This window comes from Suncus etruscus, chromosome 17 (genome assembly GCF_024139225.1).
Source record: "Suncus etruscus isolate mSunEtr1 chromosome 17, mSunEtr1.pri.cur, whole genome shotgun sequence".
NCBI classification, from domain to species: domain Eukaryota; kingdom Metazoa; phylum Chordata; class Mammalia; order Eulipotyphla; family Soricidae; genus Suncus; species Suncus etruscus.
Genome location: NC_064864.1, coordinates 74040077 through 74058303, shown reverse-complemented (window position 1 = coordinate 74058303; position 18227 = coordinate 74040077). Strand labels below are relative to the sequence as shown.

General features: G+C 48.3%; 1 protein-coding gene across 2 annotated transcripts in view; it reads left to right on the top strand.

The window, feature by feature from the left end:
• Nucleotides 1–491: 491 nt before the first annotated feature.
• The window catches only part of RCOR1 (REST corepressor 1), a 97276-nt gene continuing 79540 nt past the window's right edge, over nt 492–18227 (top strand). For both annotated transcript variants that reach the window (XR_007504437.1, XM_049790357.1), the window contains exons 1-2: nt 492–777; nt 878–937. Coding sequence is in view for 1 of the 2 variants with exons in the window: in XM_049790357.1 (XP_049646314.1) it covers nt 492–777; nt 878–937 (346 nt within the window). In the remaining variant the exon portion in view is untranslated. The remainder of the gene's footprint in view (nt 778–877; nt 938–18227) is intronic.

The following is an 18227-nucleotide window of genomic DNA, read 5'->3' as shown; positions in this document are numbered from 1 at the left end:
GGCGCGGGGGGCCGCGGACCTTCCCTCGCCGGGCCGGGAGGGAGCGAGGGAGCGAGCCAGGGCGAGGAGGAGGGATGCTCCTGGGCGGAGAGACACGGCCGAGGCGAACCACGTACGGCGCGCGCAGCACGGCGCTGCGCTGCGCGTCCACCGAACGCAGCTCACGTAGCGTCGCCCCGCCCCCGGGCGCGAGAGGCCGCCCCGTTTTGCTAGAGCGACGGCGGCGTGGGCCAATCGGGAGCCGCCGGGCGGGCGCGGGAGGCGGAGCCCCGGCGGGCGTCGGGCTAGGCTGCGCGCGCGGCCTACGCCCCGCCTCCCCGCGGCGCAGGCCCCGCCCCTCGCTCCCGCCCGCGGCCCCGGAGTAGTTGCAGCCAGTGCGGCGCGGGCGGCGCGGAGAGCAAAGTTGCGCTCGGCCGGGGCCCGAGCGGCTCCGCGCATCGCCCGCCAGCGCCGCCCCGAGCCCGGCCCAGTCGCGTCCCCGGCGCCGCCCGATGCCGGCCATGGTGGAGAAGGGCCCCGAGGTGTCGGGCAAGCGCCGCGGGAGGAACAACGCGGCCGGCGCCGCCGCCGCCGCCGCCTCCGCCTCGGCCGCCCCCGCCGCGGCCGCCGCCTCCGCCGCCGCCGCCCCCGCCGCCCCGGGCCCCGCCGCCTCGGCCGCCGCCGCCGCCGCCGCCGCCCCCGGCCATGGGCACGGCAAAAGTTTGGCGGCCGCGGCCAACGGCGGCGGCGGCGCGTGGGAGGAGGGCAGCTCGGGCTCGTCGAGCGACGAGGAGCACGGTAGGAGGCGGCCGCCGCCCCGGCCCGGTGCTCAGGGACCGGGGACCCCCACCCCCGCCCGGCCCCCCCGCCGCTCACCTCCCGCTCTGTGTGTCCGCAGGTGGCGGCGGCATGCGCGTCGGACCCCAGTACCAGGCGGCCGTGCCCGACTTCGACCCCGGTGAGTGAGTGAGTGAGGGGCCCGCGCGGCTTCGGGGCGCCGGACCCCCTGCACCCGGGCCCGGCGGCGGACACCCCGCTCGGCTCGGGATCGGGCGCTCCGGGGTCCCCCCAGACCCCGCTCGCGGCCCATCGGGCGTCGGAAGGGACCCGCGGACGCGCGCACTCGCCTCTCCTGCGCCGCTTTCCCCCCTGGAAGCCGGCTTCAGTGGCACAAGGGAGAGAGAAGGGGCAAAATCCAGCCAGACAAAGGGGCTGGTGGGAGGTGAAGCGCTGGCGATCCTTTCTGCCGGGCCGTGTTGTCGGCCCAGACTCCGCCGAGGCCCCGGGACGTGCACGGGACCAGCCGGTGCGCCCGGAGCCCCGGCCCCGTTTGGAGGACTGGCAGCCCGAGCGTCTGCCTGCGGGCTGCAGCGCTCGTCTGTTCAAGAACACAAGTGCCTAAGTGTTTTCCTCTTGGTAAGGAAGAGGTCTGCAGAAAACTGCGAGGATCCCGTCCTTGAGAAAGGCGACAGAGCTTGCACAAGTTCTTAGGGTGATAAGCTCCAGGTCATGCTTTGCCTTTTTTTAAGCTTGCTGATTGATTCCTGACCGATTGATTGAATGATTGGTTTCTGGGCCACACCCAGCGGCTCTTGGGCTACTTACTCCCGGCTCTGCACCCACCCTGCTAGGCTGTGATGCGGAGAATTGAACCCGGCCCCTCCCGGGTCGGCCACAAGCGAGGCAAACGCCCTACCCTACCGCTGTGCCGTGCTATCTCTCCGGCCCCAGCTCCAGATCCGTCTTGGAGGGGAAGATACGCAGGGAGTGTGCTCCGGGCGCCTTGCAGCCCCAGCTGTGAGACTTTCCCCATTCAGACACCTGAATTTGCACCTGTCGATTTTCTCTCTTCGATTCATGTTGTTGTACACCGCCTCTGTGGCCCGTTTAAACTCCTGTTAGTCTTTCGGCGAAGTTCCCTTTTTCCAAATCTTCCTTTCTGGGCCGCCACTTCTCATAATTTATAAGAACTACAGGGTGGACGACAGGCTTTTTTTCTTCTTTGAAGCTTGCCTCTTCCCATTCCTTTCTTGGCCACCAGGGGAAGCATACTGTTTTTTGGTTACCGGTGACCCGATCTTCATTTTGTAGGTCAAGTCATCTTTGTTTTCATACACAGGTATAAAGCAAAGATTGCCTCCCAAGTTTTCCCCATACGAGTAAATCAACTTGCACAGACAGTTTAGTAACTGTCAGTTGTTGATACATGTTGGTTATGTGAGTTTTGAAAGCTTTATATCAGTATGTTGGATATGAGGCAAGGTCATATTTGATGGTAACAAACAGAATTAGGTTTCTAAAATCCTTTATTTTGTTTTTTGGGTGGGTCACACCTGGCTGCGCTCAGGGGTTACTCCTGGCATTGTGCTCAGAAATTGCCCCTGGCAGGTTCAGGGGACCATATGGGATGCCGGGAATTAGAACAGCTGTCAGTCCTGTGTTGTTTGCATGCAGGGCAAACGCCTTACCACTGTGCTATCGCTCCAGCCCTCTAAAATTCTTTTGTTTTTTGGATTTTGGGTCATACCTGGCAACGCTTTGGGGTTACTCCTGGCTCTTTTCTCCTGGCTGGCTGGGGACCATATGGGATGCCAGGATTCTAACGGCTGTCCTTCTGCATGCCCTATCGACATGCTATCTTTCCGGCCCCCCTCTAAAATTCGTTTAAATACTGGCGTCTAGTTTTGCATCAGTGGTAATGGAACGACTTCCTTAATATTCTCTTATTTGAAACAGTAACTGTCATAGAATTACATATACATTTTTTTGGTTTTTGGACCACACCCAGTTATTCCTGGCTATGCGCTCAGAAATCGTTCCTTGCTTGGGGGACCATATGGGAAGCCGGAGGATCGGAACCGTTCTAGACTGGCGCGCACAAGGCAGACTCGCGCCACCTCTTCGGCCCCTCATAGGATTATATTTTGATTCTGTGTTCTTGGGGGATTTGAATTTTGTTTTATGCATCACAGCAGGGCAGTGCTCTGGGCTGATCCTGGTTCTTACCTCAGGGATCACTCTTCGTAGTGCTCAGGGGACCACATGGATTGAACTGAGGTTGGCTGTGCAGAGTAAACACCATGCCTGCTGAGCTGTCTCTGTTGCTATTACATTTCTGATGGAATAGATAGAAGCATACATTTGCCATTTTAAAAAGTACACCATTGTATGGGCCCGGAGAGATAGCACAGCGGTGTTTGCCTTGCAAGCAGCCAATCCAGAACCAAAGGTGGTTGGTTCGAATCCCCATGTCCCATAGGGTCCCCTGTGCCTGCCAGGAACTATTTCTGAGCAGACAGCCAGGAGTAACCCCTGAGCAACATTACACCATTGTAATGTTCTCAGTCTTACTGTCAATTGATAGTGTCTTGGTATTTCTATTTTGTGGTATAATCAAGAAAGGAATCTTTTTTGTTTGTTTTTGGTTTTTGGGTCACGCCCGGCAGCGCTTAGGGGTCACTCCTGGCTCCACACTCTGAAATCGCTCCTGGAAGGCACGGGGGTGGGGGTGGGTGGGTGGGGGACCATATGGGATGACGGGATTTGAACCACTGATCTTCTGCATGAAAGGCAAACACCTTACCTCCATGCTATCTCTCCGGCCCCAAGAAAGGAATCTTGTCATGAAATAATTTCAAATCCTGAACACAGGGCCTGATATATGCAAATTATCTTGTTTTAAAATGATGGGGCTGGGGCCGGAGAGATAGCTTGCCAGGTATGACCCAAAAACAAAACAAACAAACAAACAAAAAGAATGGAGCTGGAGCTATAATATAGTGTGTAAGGTGTTTGTCTTGCAAATAGCAAACCAATTTTAATCCCCAGAATCCTAGAAGGTCTCCTGAGCCCTCCAGGAATGATCCCTGAGCACTTCTGGGTGTGACCCAAAAACCAAAAACCAAACAAATAAAAAAGATAAACTGCATTCATGCCCCCAAACAGTGTTTTGTCAATCTCAGCAGTAGGTCACTAAAGGTGTGGCATTTTTTTTGTTTGCTAGTGGTTTTTCTGTGGGAGGTGTGGAGTAAACCTGGCTCTGCTTAGGGGGTGCACCTAGTGGTGCTTGTCTTTTTTGTTTTGTTTTTGGGTCACTCTCAGTGATGTTTAGGTTAGGGATTACTTCTAACCCTGTACTCATGAATCACTACTGGCTATACTCAGGAGATCGTATGGGGAACTGGGGAATGAACTGGGTTCAGATGTACGAAGGGCAAGTGCCCTCCTCACCTTACTACTTCTCTGGCACTGGCGCCGTGATTTGAACTTGTGTGGGGGCTGCAACTGCATGCTAGCAAGTATCTTAATTTTTGCATCTCTTTCCAGCCCCCTAGTTTTTTTTTTTTTTTTTTTTTTAAGTAATGGTCTAATATAACCTAAGGGGAAGATTCGTGAGAAAGCATATGATCTGTATGTGGGTAGCCAGGTTTATTGGGCTCTGAGTTGGGAGTAGCCCCCAAGCACCACTGGGTGTGGTTTAGAATTTTATTCTTTTTTTTTTGTTTTTGGGTCACACTCAGGGGTTACTCCTGGCTCTAGGCTCAGAAATCGCCCCTGGCAGGCACAGGGGACCTTATGGGATGCTGGGATTCAAACTGCCGTCCTTCTATGAAAGGCAAACGGCTTACCTCCATGCTATCTCTTCGGCCCCGTGGTTTAGAAATTTTAAGACATTTCATTTTTGGGAAAAAATGGTACATGCTCGAATCACCTTTCTTGGGAGGTGGGAGACACACCTAGCTGGTCTCAGGTCTTATTCCTGGCTCTTTCCTCTGGGATCATTCTTGGGGGTGTGCTCAGGGGATCAAACTGGGACTTACTGCAAGCAAGACAAGTGCCTTAACCTCTGTGCTCAGGGTTTATTCCTGGTTCTACATAGAGATCACTCTTATTTGTGCTCAGGGTACCACAGGTGATGTTGGGGGATTGAACCTGGGTCTGGGTTGGCTGAGTACAAGGCAAAAGCCCTCCCACTATACTATGGTTTGGGCCCCCTAACTTTTTATCTTTTTTTGGGGGGGTATACCCAGCAGTGTTCAGGGGTAAATTATTCTGGACTCAGGCTCAGATATTACTACTGGCAGGCGTGGGGTATTGTGAGATGCTGGGATTAGAACCTAAGGTTGGCTGTTCACCAAGGCAAACACCCTACTCACTGTACTTTTGTTCTGATCCCTAACCCTCTTTGTTTGTTTGTTTTTGGACCACACCCAGTGACACTCAGGGGTTACTCCTGGCTATGTGCTCAGAAATCTCTCCTGGCTTGGGGGACCACAAGGGCCGCAGGAGGATGGGACCACCTCTCTGGCCCCAACCCTCTTTTTTAAATTAAATTTATTTATTTATTTATTTATTTGTTTTGTTTTATTGGTCACACCCAGTGATGCTCTGGGGTTACTCCTGGCTCTGTGCTCAGAAATTGCTCCTGGTAGGCACAGGAATGTTGCCGGGATTCAAACCACCATTAGTCCTGGATTAGGTGCTTGCAAGACAGCCTTACTGCTGTGTTATCTCTCTGGCCCCCTTCTTTTTCTTTAATCTTTAAATTTAAGACAGATTTTCTACTTTTTTTTTTTGGCCAATAAACAATTTCTGTTTTTTTGTTTGTTTGTTTTTTTTTTTTTTTTTTTTTTTTTACAAATAGGGAGTGAAGAAGTTGACATTTGAACCATAACCTGTAGTGGTGTTTGTTTTGGGGACACCAAAACCCAATGGCATTTGTGTTACTCCTGGCTCTGTGTTCAGGAATCACTCTTAGTAGACTTGGGGTACCATATGGGATGCCAGGGATTGAGCCCAAGTCAGCCTCGTGCAAGACAAGGCAAACTTCCCATGTGCTGTGCTATCGCTCTGGCCCTGGTCCAGCAGTGTATGGAGGTCATTCCCCACCTGATGGTTAGGGGTTGCTTGCTTCTGGTGGTACTTGGGGGACCATGTGGTGTTGGGACTCCATGTGTAAGCATGCTGTCCAGTTCTTGGGGCCATCTTCTTGGCCCATATTTTGGTTTGGTTTCCTTTAGTTTTGCTTTTTGGGCCACACAGATGATGCACAGATGGGGCTACTGTCTCTTTATCCCCTTTAACCCTTCGTTTTTTTTGGGGGCCACACCCAGCGTGCTCAGAGCTTACTCCTGGCTCTGTACTCAGAAATCACTCTTGGCAGGGCTCTGGGGACCATATTGGGTGCTCGATATTGAACCTGGATAAGCTGCATGCTAAGCAAACACCCTTTATTTAAAACAGTGTTTATTACTTTTGAGTTTGTCGTGCTCAGGGCTTACTCCTGGTTCTGTGCTTAGAGGTCATTCCTGGTTGGCTCAGGACCATATGGGTATGCTGGGGATTGAACCCAGGTTGGCTCTGTGCAAGGCAAACGCCCTCCCCACTGTATTACTTCTCTGGCCCGATCCCAGCAATTCTGACCAGGTTCTTAGCCCGTGAGGGGCAGCTGTGAGGGGATTCCTGATGTTTACTTGATCTATATGGCATGGGATTTGGTCCCCATAACTCAAGACAGCACCAGCTTCTCTAGAGGAGAGAAAACTGAGAGGACACATCTCCAGTCGCGTTGTAGGCAAATCTCCAAGGTAGAAAATGTGCTGACATTTCTGCTTTAATTTTTTGTGTTTTTTTTTTGTTTGTTTGGATTGCTGGGGCGTGAACACAGTACCTCTTACATAAATTGTAAGTGTTCTACCTTTTCACGACATTGCTAACTATGTCATTGATTGTTTACTAATAAACAGGTTTATTAGGTATATTAGATTTATTATAGAGGTTTATTTAGGTGTGTAGTTATAGACTAAGTCATATATTTATTTACTAAGAGAAAAGAAGACTTATTCTAGTTTGTCTTTGACACTTGAGAAGCATATTTTGTTTTGAAATGATTTTTGTGTGTGTGTGTGTTGGGTCACACCAAGTGGTTTTCAGGGTTTTCTAGGGTTACTCCTGGATCTGAGCTCGGGTCATTCCTGGCAGTGCTTGGGGGACCATATGGGATGGCAGTGATCAAACTCTGGTTGGCTGCAAGCAAGGCAAACACCCTACCCACTGTGCTATTACTCCAGCCCCTGAAACAAGTTTTTCTTTCTTTTTTTTTTTTTTTGTTTTTGGGTAACACTCAGTGCTCAGGGGTTACTCCTGGCTCTACACTCAGAAATCGCTCCTGGCAGGCTTGGGGGACCATATGGGATGCCGGGATTCGAACCACAGTCCTTCTGCATACAAGGCAAATGCCTTATCTCCATGCTATCTCTTACTGCTTGTGCCATTGCTCTGGCCATGGATTTTTTGTTTGTTTGTTTTTGGGCCACACCCGGTGACTCTTAGGGGTTACTCCTGGCTATGTGCTCAGAAATCACTCCTGGCTTAGGGGACCATAAGGGACTCCGGGGGATTGAACCGTGATTTGTCCTAGGTTAGCGAGTTGCAAGACAAATGCCCTACTGCTTGCTCTGGCCCCTGGATTTTTATTTATTTGTTTGTTTGTTTGTTTGTTTATTCACACCAGCAGTGCTCAGGGGTCACTCCTGGCTCTACGCTCAGAAATCACTCCTGGCAGGCTCGGTGGACCACATGAGATGCTGGGATTCGAATGATCATCCTTTTGCGTCTAAGGCAAACGGCCTACTGCTGTGCTGTCTCTCCAGCTTTAGGATTTTTATTAAAAAAATTTGTAGGGGGGCCAGAGAGATAGCATGGAGGTGGGGTATTTATTTATTTTGCATGCAGAAGGATGGTGATTCGAATTCCACCATCCCATAAGGTTCCCTGAGCCTGCCAGGAGCGATTTCTGAGCGTAGAGCCAGGAGTAACCCCTGAGCTCTGCTGGGTGTGGCTCCAAAAGAAAGCAGTCTTTGAGGCCAGAAAGATAGGTAGTACAGTGGGTAGGAAGCTTGCCTCTAATGTAGCTGACCCGGGTTTGGTCCCTGGCACTCTATAGGATCCTCCTACACCCACCAGGAGTGATCCTTGAGCACAGAGCCAGTAGCTGGGTGTAGCCCAAGAACGAAAACAAAAAATAAACAAGAATACAAGCAAACAAAATACCACCAAAAACACCAGCAACCTTAATTTGATCGTTAAATCCAATTTATGTAATTGTATTTTAAATTTGTAGTTGTAAGTTGGTTCAGCTGTCATTTTCTTTTTTTTGGGTCACACCCAGCACACTCAGGAGTTACTCCTGGCTCTACACTCAGAAATCGCTCCTGGCAGGCTCAGGGGACCATATGGGATGCCGGGATTCAAACCACTGTCCTTCTGCATGCAAGGCAAATGCCTTACCTCCATGCTATCTCTCCGGCCTCAGCTGTCATTTTCAAACTTGTTTTGTTTCGTTTTTTGGGTCCCACTCAGCAGCACTCAGGGGTTACTCCTGGCTTTATGTTCAGAAATCGCTCCAGGCAGGCTCGGGGGACCATATGGGATGTGGGGATTTGAACCACCAACCTTCTGCATGCAAAGCAAATGCCTTACCTCCATGCTATTTCTCCGGCCCTCAAACTTGTATTAGTAAAGGTGCTCTGCTTTATTTAGTGTAGTGTAATGTTGAACAGGGTGCCCTGATATGCTTCTTGTTCTAAATGTACTTTTTAAATTTTAGTATTGGGTCACACCTGGCAGTATGAGGGAGAGAAAACTCCTTGCCTCATGCTCAGGTATTGCTTCTGGTAGTTCTCATAAGATCATGCAATATTTGGGGTCAGCCCAGGCTTAAGTATGTAAAATTGTGCACCAAAGCCCTTTGAATTCTCTCCCAAGCTCCTATTTAAAGTTTTTCTTTTGAATTTTGGTTCTACACCAAAAATGTTCTATGCTCAGGTCTCAGGAATTGTTTCTGGCAGTGATTGCATATAAGACAAGTACCTTAACCTTTGTACTGTCTCTCCCACTTCTTCTATTTTTTTTTTTTTTTTTTTTGGTTTTTGGTTTTTTGGGCCACACCCGGCGGTGCTCAGGGGTTACTCCTGGCTGTCTGCTCAGAAATAGCTCCTGGCAGGCACGGGGGACCATATGGGACACCGGGATTCGAACCAACCACCTTTGGTCCTGGATTGGCTGCTTGCAATGGCTGCTATCTCTCTGGGCCCTCCCACTCCTTTTTGTTTTTGTTTTTGGGCCACACCAGGTAGTACTCAGAGTTTACTCTTGGTCTTGCTTTGTGGTTCAAGGGCTACTCTTGGTGGGATTGAGGCACACCCTGTGAGATACAGGTGATTGAACCTGTGCCAACTGGGTGCAAGGCAAATGCCCTAGCTGCTACACTATCACTCTGACCCCTTTGTTTTTAATTCATTTTCTTCTTACCTCACATCATCATTGTTGTCCTTGTTGATACTGCAATGACTAGGGGTTGGACACATGTCTGACTGGTGTTCCTGGGATTTCCATACCGGGTGGTGGTGCTTGCACACTTGGCCACAGGGCTGTCTGAGGTTTGCCCTTAGGGCTTGTGAATGTGGTCTCCATGCTGTGTTCTTAGGGAAGGCATGTGAAGTCTGGTGCCTGCTGAGAATTGCTACGGTCAGCATAGATACACATTAGAGGCCACACTTTCAGGTTATGGTGCTGCATTCTTGAAGTTCTTGCTGGGCTGGGTATCATACCCTCCTTTTTTTTTTATTTTAAGCTTACACCTGACTGATGTGGCCACAAATTGCTTATGGGGCCAGAGCAATAGCTCTGTTGGTCTGGAGTGTGATTTGTATGTTGGGTTTGCATCCCTGATACACCATGTTCTTCTGAGCACAGAGTGATGGGTGCACTGAGTTGGAAATCGCCTCCGAACACTGCTGGATGTGGCCCAAACCAACTAAACCAAATTTCCAAAAAGAATTTGAAAACAAAACGAAATCAAACTCACAGTAAGAAGTGATAGCACTGTGGTAGGGCAGATTGCTTTGCACGTCGATGATCTGTGTCATCCCATGTCATCTCTTGAGCCTGCCAGAGCCAGGTGTGGGCTCCCCCCACAAAAATAAACCAAACAGAAATTGCAGGACTCACAGTCAGTAGGTCTAGGAGGTTAAACAACTGCCAGGATCGCCTTCTGTCTATGTGAGTTGCTAGAGTTTTGACCACAGGACCTTAGGTTTTATTTATTTATTTTTTTTTTTTTGTGGTTTTTGGGTCACTCCCGGCAGTGCTCAGGGGTTACTCCTGGCTCCATGCTCAGAAATTGCTCCTGGCAGGCACGGGGGACCATATGGGATGCTGGGATTCGAACCGATGACCTCTTGCATGAAAGGCAAACGCCTTACCTCCATGCTATCTCTCCAGCCCCAGGTTTTTTTTTTTTTTTTTTTTTTTTGGTTTTTAGTTTTTGGGTCACATCCAGGTAACCCAGCTCAGGGGTTACTCCTGGCTCTATGCTCAGAAATTGCTCCTGGCAGGCTCTGGGGACCATATGGGATGCCGGGATTCGAACCACCAACCTTCTGCATGCAAGGCAAACATTTTACCTCCGTGCTATCTCTCTGGCCCCAGGACCTTAGGTTTTAGGATGCAAAGCAGGTACTTTAAACCCTTTCCTTTTTTTTTCCCATTAATATTTTTGTTTGATTTTGGGCCACACCCAGGAGTGCTTGCTCTGAGATCATTCCTGGAAGACTCAGGAGACATATAGGGTGCCAGAGAGCAAACCTGGGTGGGCCTTATTCTTCCTTACTTGCTGTCTCTTTTTTTTTTTTTTTTTTTTTAATGGTTTTTGGGTCACACCCGGCAGCACTCAGGCGTTACTCCTGGCTCTATGCTCAGAAATCACTCCTGGCAGGCTCAGGGACCATATGGAATGCTGGGATTCAACCGCCGTCCGTCTGCATGCAAGGCTAATGCCTTTACTCCATGCTATCTCTCTGGCCCCTGCTGTCTCTTTTCTGTTTATTTATTTCTCTGGCCAAAACCTGTCATTTTTTCTTGGGTCCTGTGCTTTACTTTGACCATTTTACTTTCTGTGCTTCAGTTCCATAATAAATTATATAGATATTCCTAAAAAGTTACAGTGAATACTTTTTTATTATTTTTATTTTTTGTGTGTGTGTGGGGCCACACCTGGCAGCACTCAGGGGTTCCTCCTGACTCTATACTCAGAAATCGCTCCTGGCAGGCTTGGGGACCATTTGGGATGCTGGGATTCGAATCAGCATATCACTATATCTCTGGCACATATTTTGTGTTTAACATACATTGAGAATAGTGTACCCAAGTGACAGGTCAGATTCAACATAAATTTTGTAAATTTTGGTTTGTTTTGGGCCCGGAGAGATAGCACAGAGGCGTTTGCCTTGCAAGCAGCCGATCCTGGATCAAAGCTGGTTGGTTCGAATCCCGGTGTCCCATATGGTCCCCCGTGCCTGCCAGGAACTATTTCTGAGCAGACAGCCAGGAGTAACCCCTGAGCACCACCGGGCGTGACCCAAAAACAAAACAAAAAAAAATTTTTTTTTTGTTTGTTTTGTTTTGTTTCTAGGGGGGCGTGTCACACCCGGCAGCACTCAGGGTTACTCCTGTCTCTATGCTCAGAAATTGCTCCTGGCAGGCTCGGGAGACCATATGGGATGCCAGGATTTGAACCACCATCCTTCTGCATGCAAGGCAAATGCCCTACCTCCATGCTATCTCTCTGGCCCCCTTCACATAAATTTTGTAAGTGATCAATTCCATTAAGTAGTGTGGAGACACCTAAAGCTGATTGTCAAGAGATTAAATGCCCTCCTGTGACTGAGAAGGTGATATAATGTCGATGGTCATTTTATCCTCAAAAATACTGTTTTCTTTGGGGGGTTTGGGTGACACTCAGGGGTTAGTCCTGGCTATGTGCTCAGAAATCGCTCCTGGCTTGGGGGACCATAGTGGACGCTGGGGGACTCTAACCGTGGTTCGTCCCAGGTCAGCTGCATGCAAGGCAAAATGCCTTACCGCTGCACCACCACTCTGGCCCACTGTTTTCTTGTTTGTTTTTATTTGTTTGTTTTAATAAAATCTTTATTTAAGCACCATGATTACAAGCATGATTGTAGTTGGTGGAACACCCACCGGTCACCAGTTCAACATTCCCACCACCAATGCCTTACTTCTCTCCTTTTCAACCCCTGCCTGTATTCAAGACAGGCATTCTACTTCTCTCACTCATCAAGATTGTCATGCTAGTTGTTAGTGTAGTTATTTCTCTAACTGCACTCTTTTTTTTTTTTTTTGTGATGAGCTGGTCCTTCTGGCCCTCATTCCCACTCAGTTTTCTTAATTGGGAATAGGATTGAGTTTCATCCTCAGTAGTCTATGATTATGCCAGTTAGTCATCTTTTTAATTTCATGTTTCTTTCCGAAGCAGTAGAATAGACTGTTTGGCCAAACGTGTTCAAATCTTCACTCTGGCCAACTGGGTGTTGACTTTGGGCAAGTTAAATATTTTTGGTTTTGTTTTGTTTGTAGGCACGAGGTTACTCCTGTGGTGATTGGAAGACCATAGGGGATATTGGGTATCAATCCCAGGTTGGCTGTGTTCAAAGCAGATGCCCTGTCCATTATACTATCTTTCTGGCCTGGAAAGTTTTCTTTTTTGGGGGAGGATTTTTGGGCTATACCTAGTGGTGCTTAGAGGTCACTCTTTTTTTTTTTTTTTTTTTGGCTTCACCCAGTCACACTCAGGGGTTACTCCTGGCTACATATGGGATGCCAGGGGAACCAACCAAGGTCCGTCCTAGGCTAGTGCGGGCAAGGCAGACGCCTTACCTGTTGCACCACCGCTTTGACCTAGTGGTTACTCTTTTTTTTTTTTTGGTTTTTGGGCCATACCCAGTGATGCTCAGGGGTTACTCCTGGCTATGAGCTCAGAAGTCGCTCCTGGCTTGGGGGACCATATGGGACACCAGGGAATCGAACCTCGGTCCGTCCAAGGCTAGCGCAGGCAAGGCAAGGCACCTTACCTCTAGTGCTAGTGGTTACTCTTGACTTTGTACTCAGGGATCATTCCTGGCAGTGTCTGGGGACCATGCTGGAGATTGAACCCAGACTGGCCACGTGCAAGAAAAATGCCCTACCCTCTCTGGCCTGGCGAGTTCCTTTTTCACTACGTCCTTTTTTTGGGGAGAAGCCATACTCAGCAGTGTCAGGTTTTATTGCTGGCTTTGTGCTCAGGTATTATTCTTGGTGATGCTCAGGGGATGGTTTGGGGTACTGGAGATTGAACTTGGGACAGATGTTTGTAAGGCAAACCCTACATATTGTGCTATTGTGCTATTGCTCTGGGCATTTCATTTTCATTACTTTTTGTTTTGTTTTTGTATTTTGGTTCACAGTTTATGCCTGTTCAAGGATCATTCCAGTGGGCTCAGGGTACTATTTGGGATACCCAGGATTGGGTGCCTTGTCTTGCCTCCTGTATTATCTATCTCTCTGATCCCTGATTTTTCCGCATCTTTTGGCTTGATCAGTGGCTTTCCGTTGCTGATTATTGGATTGGTGGTGTTCTGCTGATGCCAAAAGATTGTAATCCACTGTCAGTTAAGTGACCATAGCTTTTCTGGTTATTGGCAGGGAGTTTCCTTGGATCAGCATCAGACCAGTGGTTGAAAGCCATTGGAGTAGAAGTACTAGGATTTCTTCAAGAGAAGGAATCAGTTGAGCTGCATATGCAAAATGACCAGAACATTGCATCACACACAGGGAGTGTTAAGTGACCATTTATTTTAAACGATCTTTGATATAATTATCCACGTAAACTCTATTTGCCAAGTTGTAGTCATTGCACTGCCTGCTTTATTGCATAGATCAGACTAGTGTTGAAATTAAGCTTTGATTACAATGCAGATCTTGCACTGAGGCATTGACAATTACTTTGGGGGGTGGTTACACCTGTCAGCTCTCAGGCGTTACTCCGGCTCTGCACTCAGAAATTGCTTCTGGGGACCAGAGAGATAGCATGGAGGTAGGGCATTTGCCTTGCATGCAGAAGGACAGTGGTTCGAATCCCGGCATCCCATATGGTCCCTCGAGCCTGCTGGGGACTATTTCTGAGTGTAGAGCCAGGAGTAGCCCCAGCGTGCTGCCGGATGTGACCCAAAAACAAAAAGAAATTTCTTCTTCGGATGGGCTTGGGGCTGGAGCAGTGGTGCAGAGTGTTAAGGCAAGCCTAGGACGGACTGTGGTTTGATCTTCCTGAGTCCCATATGGTCCCCAAGCCAGGAGCGATTTCTGAGGGCATAGCCAGGAGTAACCCCTAGCTCTAACCCCACCTCCCAAACAAAAGAAATTGCTTCTGGAGGGCTTTGGGGACCAATGGGATGCAGGGATTCAACCTGGGTATATTCTGTGCCATCCACGAGGAAGGCAAATGCTTTACGACTGTGTTATATCTCAGGCCCCAACTGCTTTTTTTGTGTGTTTTGTTTTGGAACTCACCTGGTTCTGTGCTTAGGAAGACCATCTCTGATGAGGGTATCAAACTGGAGTTTTTGGGTCACACCTGGCAGCGCTCAGGGGTTACTCCTGGCTTCATGCTCAGAAATCGCTCCTGACAGGCTCGGGATGGGATGCCGGGATTCAAACCGATTACCTTCTGCATGAAAGGCAAATGCCTTACCTCCATGCTATTTCTCCGGTTCCAGATAATTGCTTTTAAGTTGTAGATCTGTACTACAACTTTTTTTGTTGTTATTTTGGGGCCACATCTGGATGTTTTCTGCTCTGCTCAGAAGACAGTGCTTGGAACTGAATCCATGATCTCACATATGCATGTCAGGCAAGTGTTCTCTGAGCCAAATCCCCAGCTTTTTTTTTTTCTTTTGGAGTCACATCTAATGATGCACACAAAAACTCATGTGCTTTTGGAGGGGCACTCCCATAAATGTTTTAGGGAGTGCACATACACTCTAACCCTTGGATCTGTTTCCCAGCACATATCTTCTACAGTTTTTTATTTTATTTTATTTTATTTATTTATTTATTTTAGTTTTTGGGCCACACCAGGTGATGCTCAGGGGTTACTCCTGGCTATGTGCTCAGGACTCGCTCCTGGCTTGGAGGACCATATGGGACGCTGGGGGATCTAACCAAGTTCCTGCCTAGGCTAGCGCAGGCAGGGCCTTATCACTTGCGCCACCTCTCCGGCCCCTTCTACAGTTTTTTAGATCATAGTTTCCCAAACTGATTTGACCTATTGCCTATAAGTCAGTCAGAAAATTCCCTGGAAATCTCCCCACTTTATGCTAACAAACAGTACCTTGGTCCTCAAACTATGGCCCGAGGGCCACATATTGTATTTGTATCTGTTTTGTTTCTTCATTGCAAAATAAGATATATTGCAGTGTGCATAAGAATTCGTTCATAAGTTTTGTTTTTACTGTAGTCAGACCCTCCAGTGGTCTAAGGGACAGTGAACTGGCCCCCTGTTTAAAAAGTTTGAGGACCTCTGTTAGCACCCAAGGCTATTGTTTCCCCTCCTTCCCATTGTTCTAGCTACCCTGTCCCCAGTGGGGGTGTTGGGCCCGATGGTGGAGTGGGAAGACTATTTAGGGTAAAACCATTTTGTATAGCAGAAAGAAACAGAGAATAGGTAAACCTGTTCACAGTAGATTTCAAGGTGATACAAAAGAAATCTTGAATGTGCCTGGCCTGGGCAAGTACATGCTAACTAGGTTCTGATGAACTTTGTGTGCTAACTTTTCAATTTGGGTGGGGGTGATCCTCAGGGTTTACTCCTGGCAGACATGGTGGACCATATGGGATGCCGGGATTTGAACCATCGTCTGTTAAAATCAGCTGCTTGTAAGGCAAACTCCCTACTGCTGTGCTATCTCTCTGGCCCTAACTTTTCAATTTTTTTTCCTGTTTGTTTTGGTGCTACAGCTGGTGATGTTTAGGAGTTACTCCTGACTGTCAGGAATCAGTCCTGGCTGGCTCAGGGGATCAAATCTGGATAGACTGCATGCAATGCAAACATCCTACCTGCGGTGCTATTATTCTTGTCCCAATTTATTTTATTTTAGTTTTTAGCTCAGGGGTTGTTATTCCTGGCTCTCTGTGGGGCCGGAGAGATAGTATGGAGATAAGGCCTTTCATGCAGAAATAGTGCCCAGAATACAAGAGCCACCCACTGAGTGGGAGAAACTATTTATTCACCCAAAACCCATCAGATAAGGGACTAATATCCAAAATATACAAGGCACTGACATAACTTTACAAGAAAAAATCATCTGGAGCCAGAGAGATAGCATGGAGGTAAGGCATTTGCCTTGCATGCAGAAAGTCAGTGGTTCGAAACCCGGCATCCCATATGGTCCCCCGAGCCTGCCAGGAGCAATTTCTGAGTGGAGAGCCAGGAGGAACCCATGGAGATAAAACCAGATGCTTTGCCTGTGAGAATCGTTTGCCCCTGACCCTTGGCATTATAATAAATAATCCCTTGTCTCTAGAATAAAGTAGTTTATTTTTCTGGGTGGGGCGTACACCTGGCAATACCCAGAGGTTACTCCTGGCTTTGCACTCAGGAATTACTTCTGTGGATGTTCAGGGATTGAACCTGGGTAGGCTGCATACAAGACAAGTGCCTAACCCACTCACTCTCTGGCCCCTGTTTACACTTATTTCTTCCTGGGGACATTGCTTAGGAGTGGAATTATATAGTAGTGATAGGCTTAAAAAATTTTTTTTGGACTTATTTTTGGGTAATACCCAGTGGTGTTAAGAGGTTACTCCTGGTTCTGCACTCAGGAATCACTCTTGGTGAGTTTAGAACCATATGGCATTCTAGGGATCAAACCTATTGGTTTGCATGCAGGTTAGCTGTAACCCTACCTGTTACACTATTTATCTGGCCCCAGTTTTGTTCTGTTTTTTGTTTGTTTTTTAAGAAATCATGACATTTTCTGTTGTGCTTTACAACTGTTACATTGCTTTTAGCATTGTTTAAGAATTTCATTTTTTGGACTGGAGCGATAGTACAGTGGGTAAGGTAGGTGGCCTACTGGGTTTTAATCCCTGGCATCCCATATGGTTCCTCAGGCACCACCCTCCAGTGTGCAGAGCTATGATGAGTGTGGCCCTAAAGCAACAATCCCCTCACCCCCAAAATCAAACACACAAAAAGAAAATTTTATTTTGGGTTGGTGGCACCCACATCTGGCAATGCTCAGGGTTTATTTACTCTCTCCTCTGTTCTCAGGAGTTGGCAGTTCTCGGAACCATATGGATTCAGAGATCGGACAGCCACAAGGGCCCTGCCTGCTCCAACCCCATTTATCCACAACCTTGCTCTAATTTGGGCTGGTCAGTCTTTTTGAGTTTTGGCATCTTAATACATGTGTAGGATATCTTGTGGTTTAAACCTTCATTTATCTAGTGTCAGGATATTGTGCATTTTTCTTTGCTTAATAGTCATCCCCATATCTTTGGCTTTGTATTTGGAAACTTTCAGAGAGTACGTTGAGACAGTTGTAAGCTTATCTCTTTTGCTTCTCTCTTTTTGTTCTTGTTTTTGGTCCACACATGACATGTCTAGGTTAGCTGTGTGCAAAGCCAGTGCCCTATTTGCTGTACTCTTGCTCTGGGCCCTTGTTAATTTGGGGGACATGGGCCAAACCCAGCAGTGCTCAGGGGTAACTCCTAGCTCTGTGCTCAGAAATCACTCCTAGCAGGCTCAGGGCACCAACCGTATGGCATGCCAGGGATTGAACCCGGGTCCTCTATGAGCAAGACAATTGCCCTACCACTGTGCAATTGCTTCGATCCTCACAGTTCTTCCTTTTTTTCTTTTTGGTTTTTGGGCCACAACTGGCAGCACTCAGGAATTACTCCTGACTCTGTGTTCTGAAATCGCTCCTGGCAGGCTCAGGGGCCACATGGGATGCTGGGAACCGAACCCAGGTCTATCTCAGGTTGGTCGCATGTAAGGCAACTGCCCTGCCGCTCTGCTGTCCCTCTGTCCCCCCCCCCCAGTTCTTTAATGTACTGTAAATTTACATACTTGTTAAATGCCTCCAAATATTTTTGTTTGTTTATTGTTCTGTCTTAAATAAACAAAGGAAAACTGGTAAACCGTCCCGCCCTTTACTACCATCCACCTAAGCAATGATCTCTTTTACTAGAATAATGGTGTTTAGCAGTATGTTGTTGTTTTTTGGGGGGGGGCCAAACCCATTTGATGCTCAGGGGTTACTCCTGGCTAAGCTCTCAGAAATTGCCCCTGGCTTGGGGGACCATATGGGACGCCGGGGGGGGGGGGGGATCGAACCGCTAGGCTAGCGCTT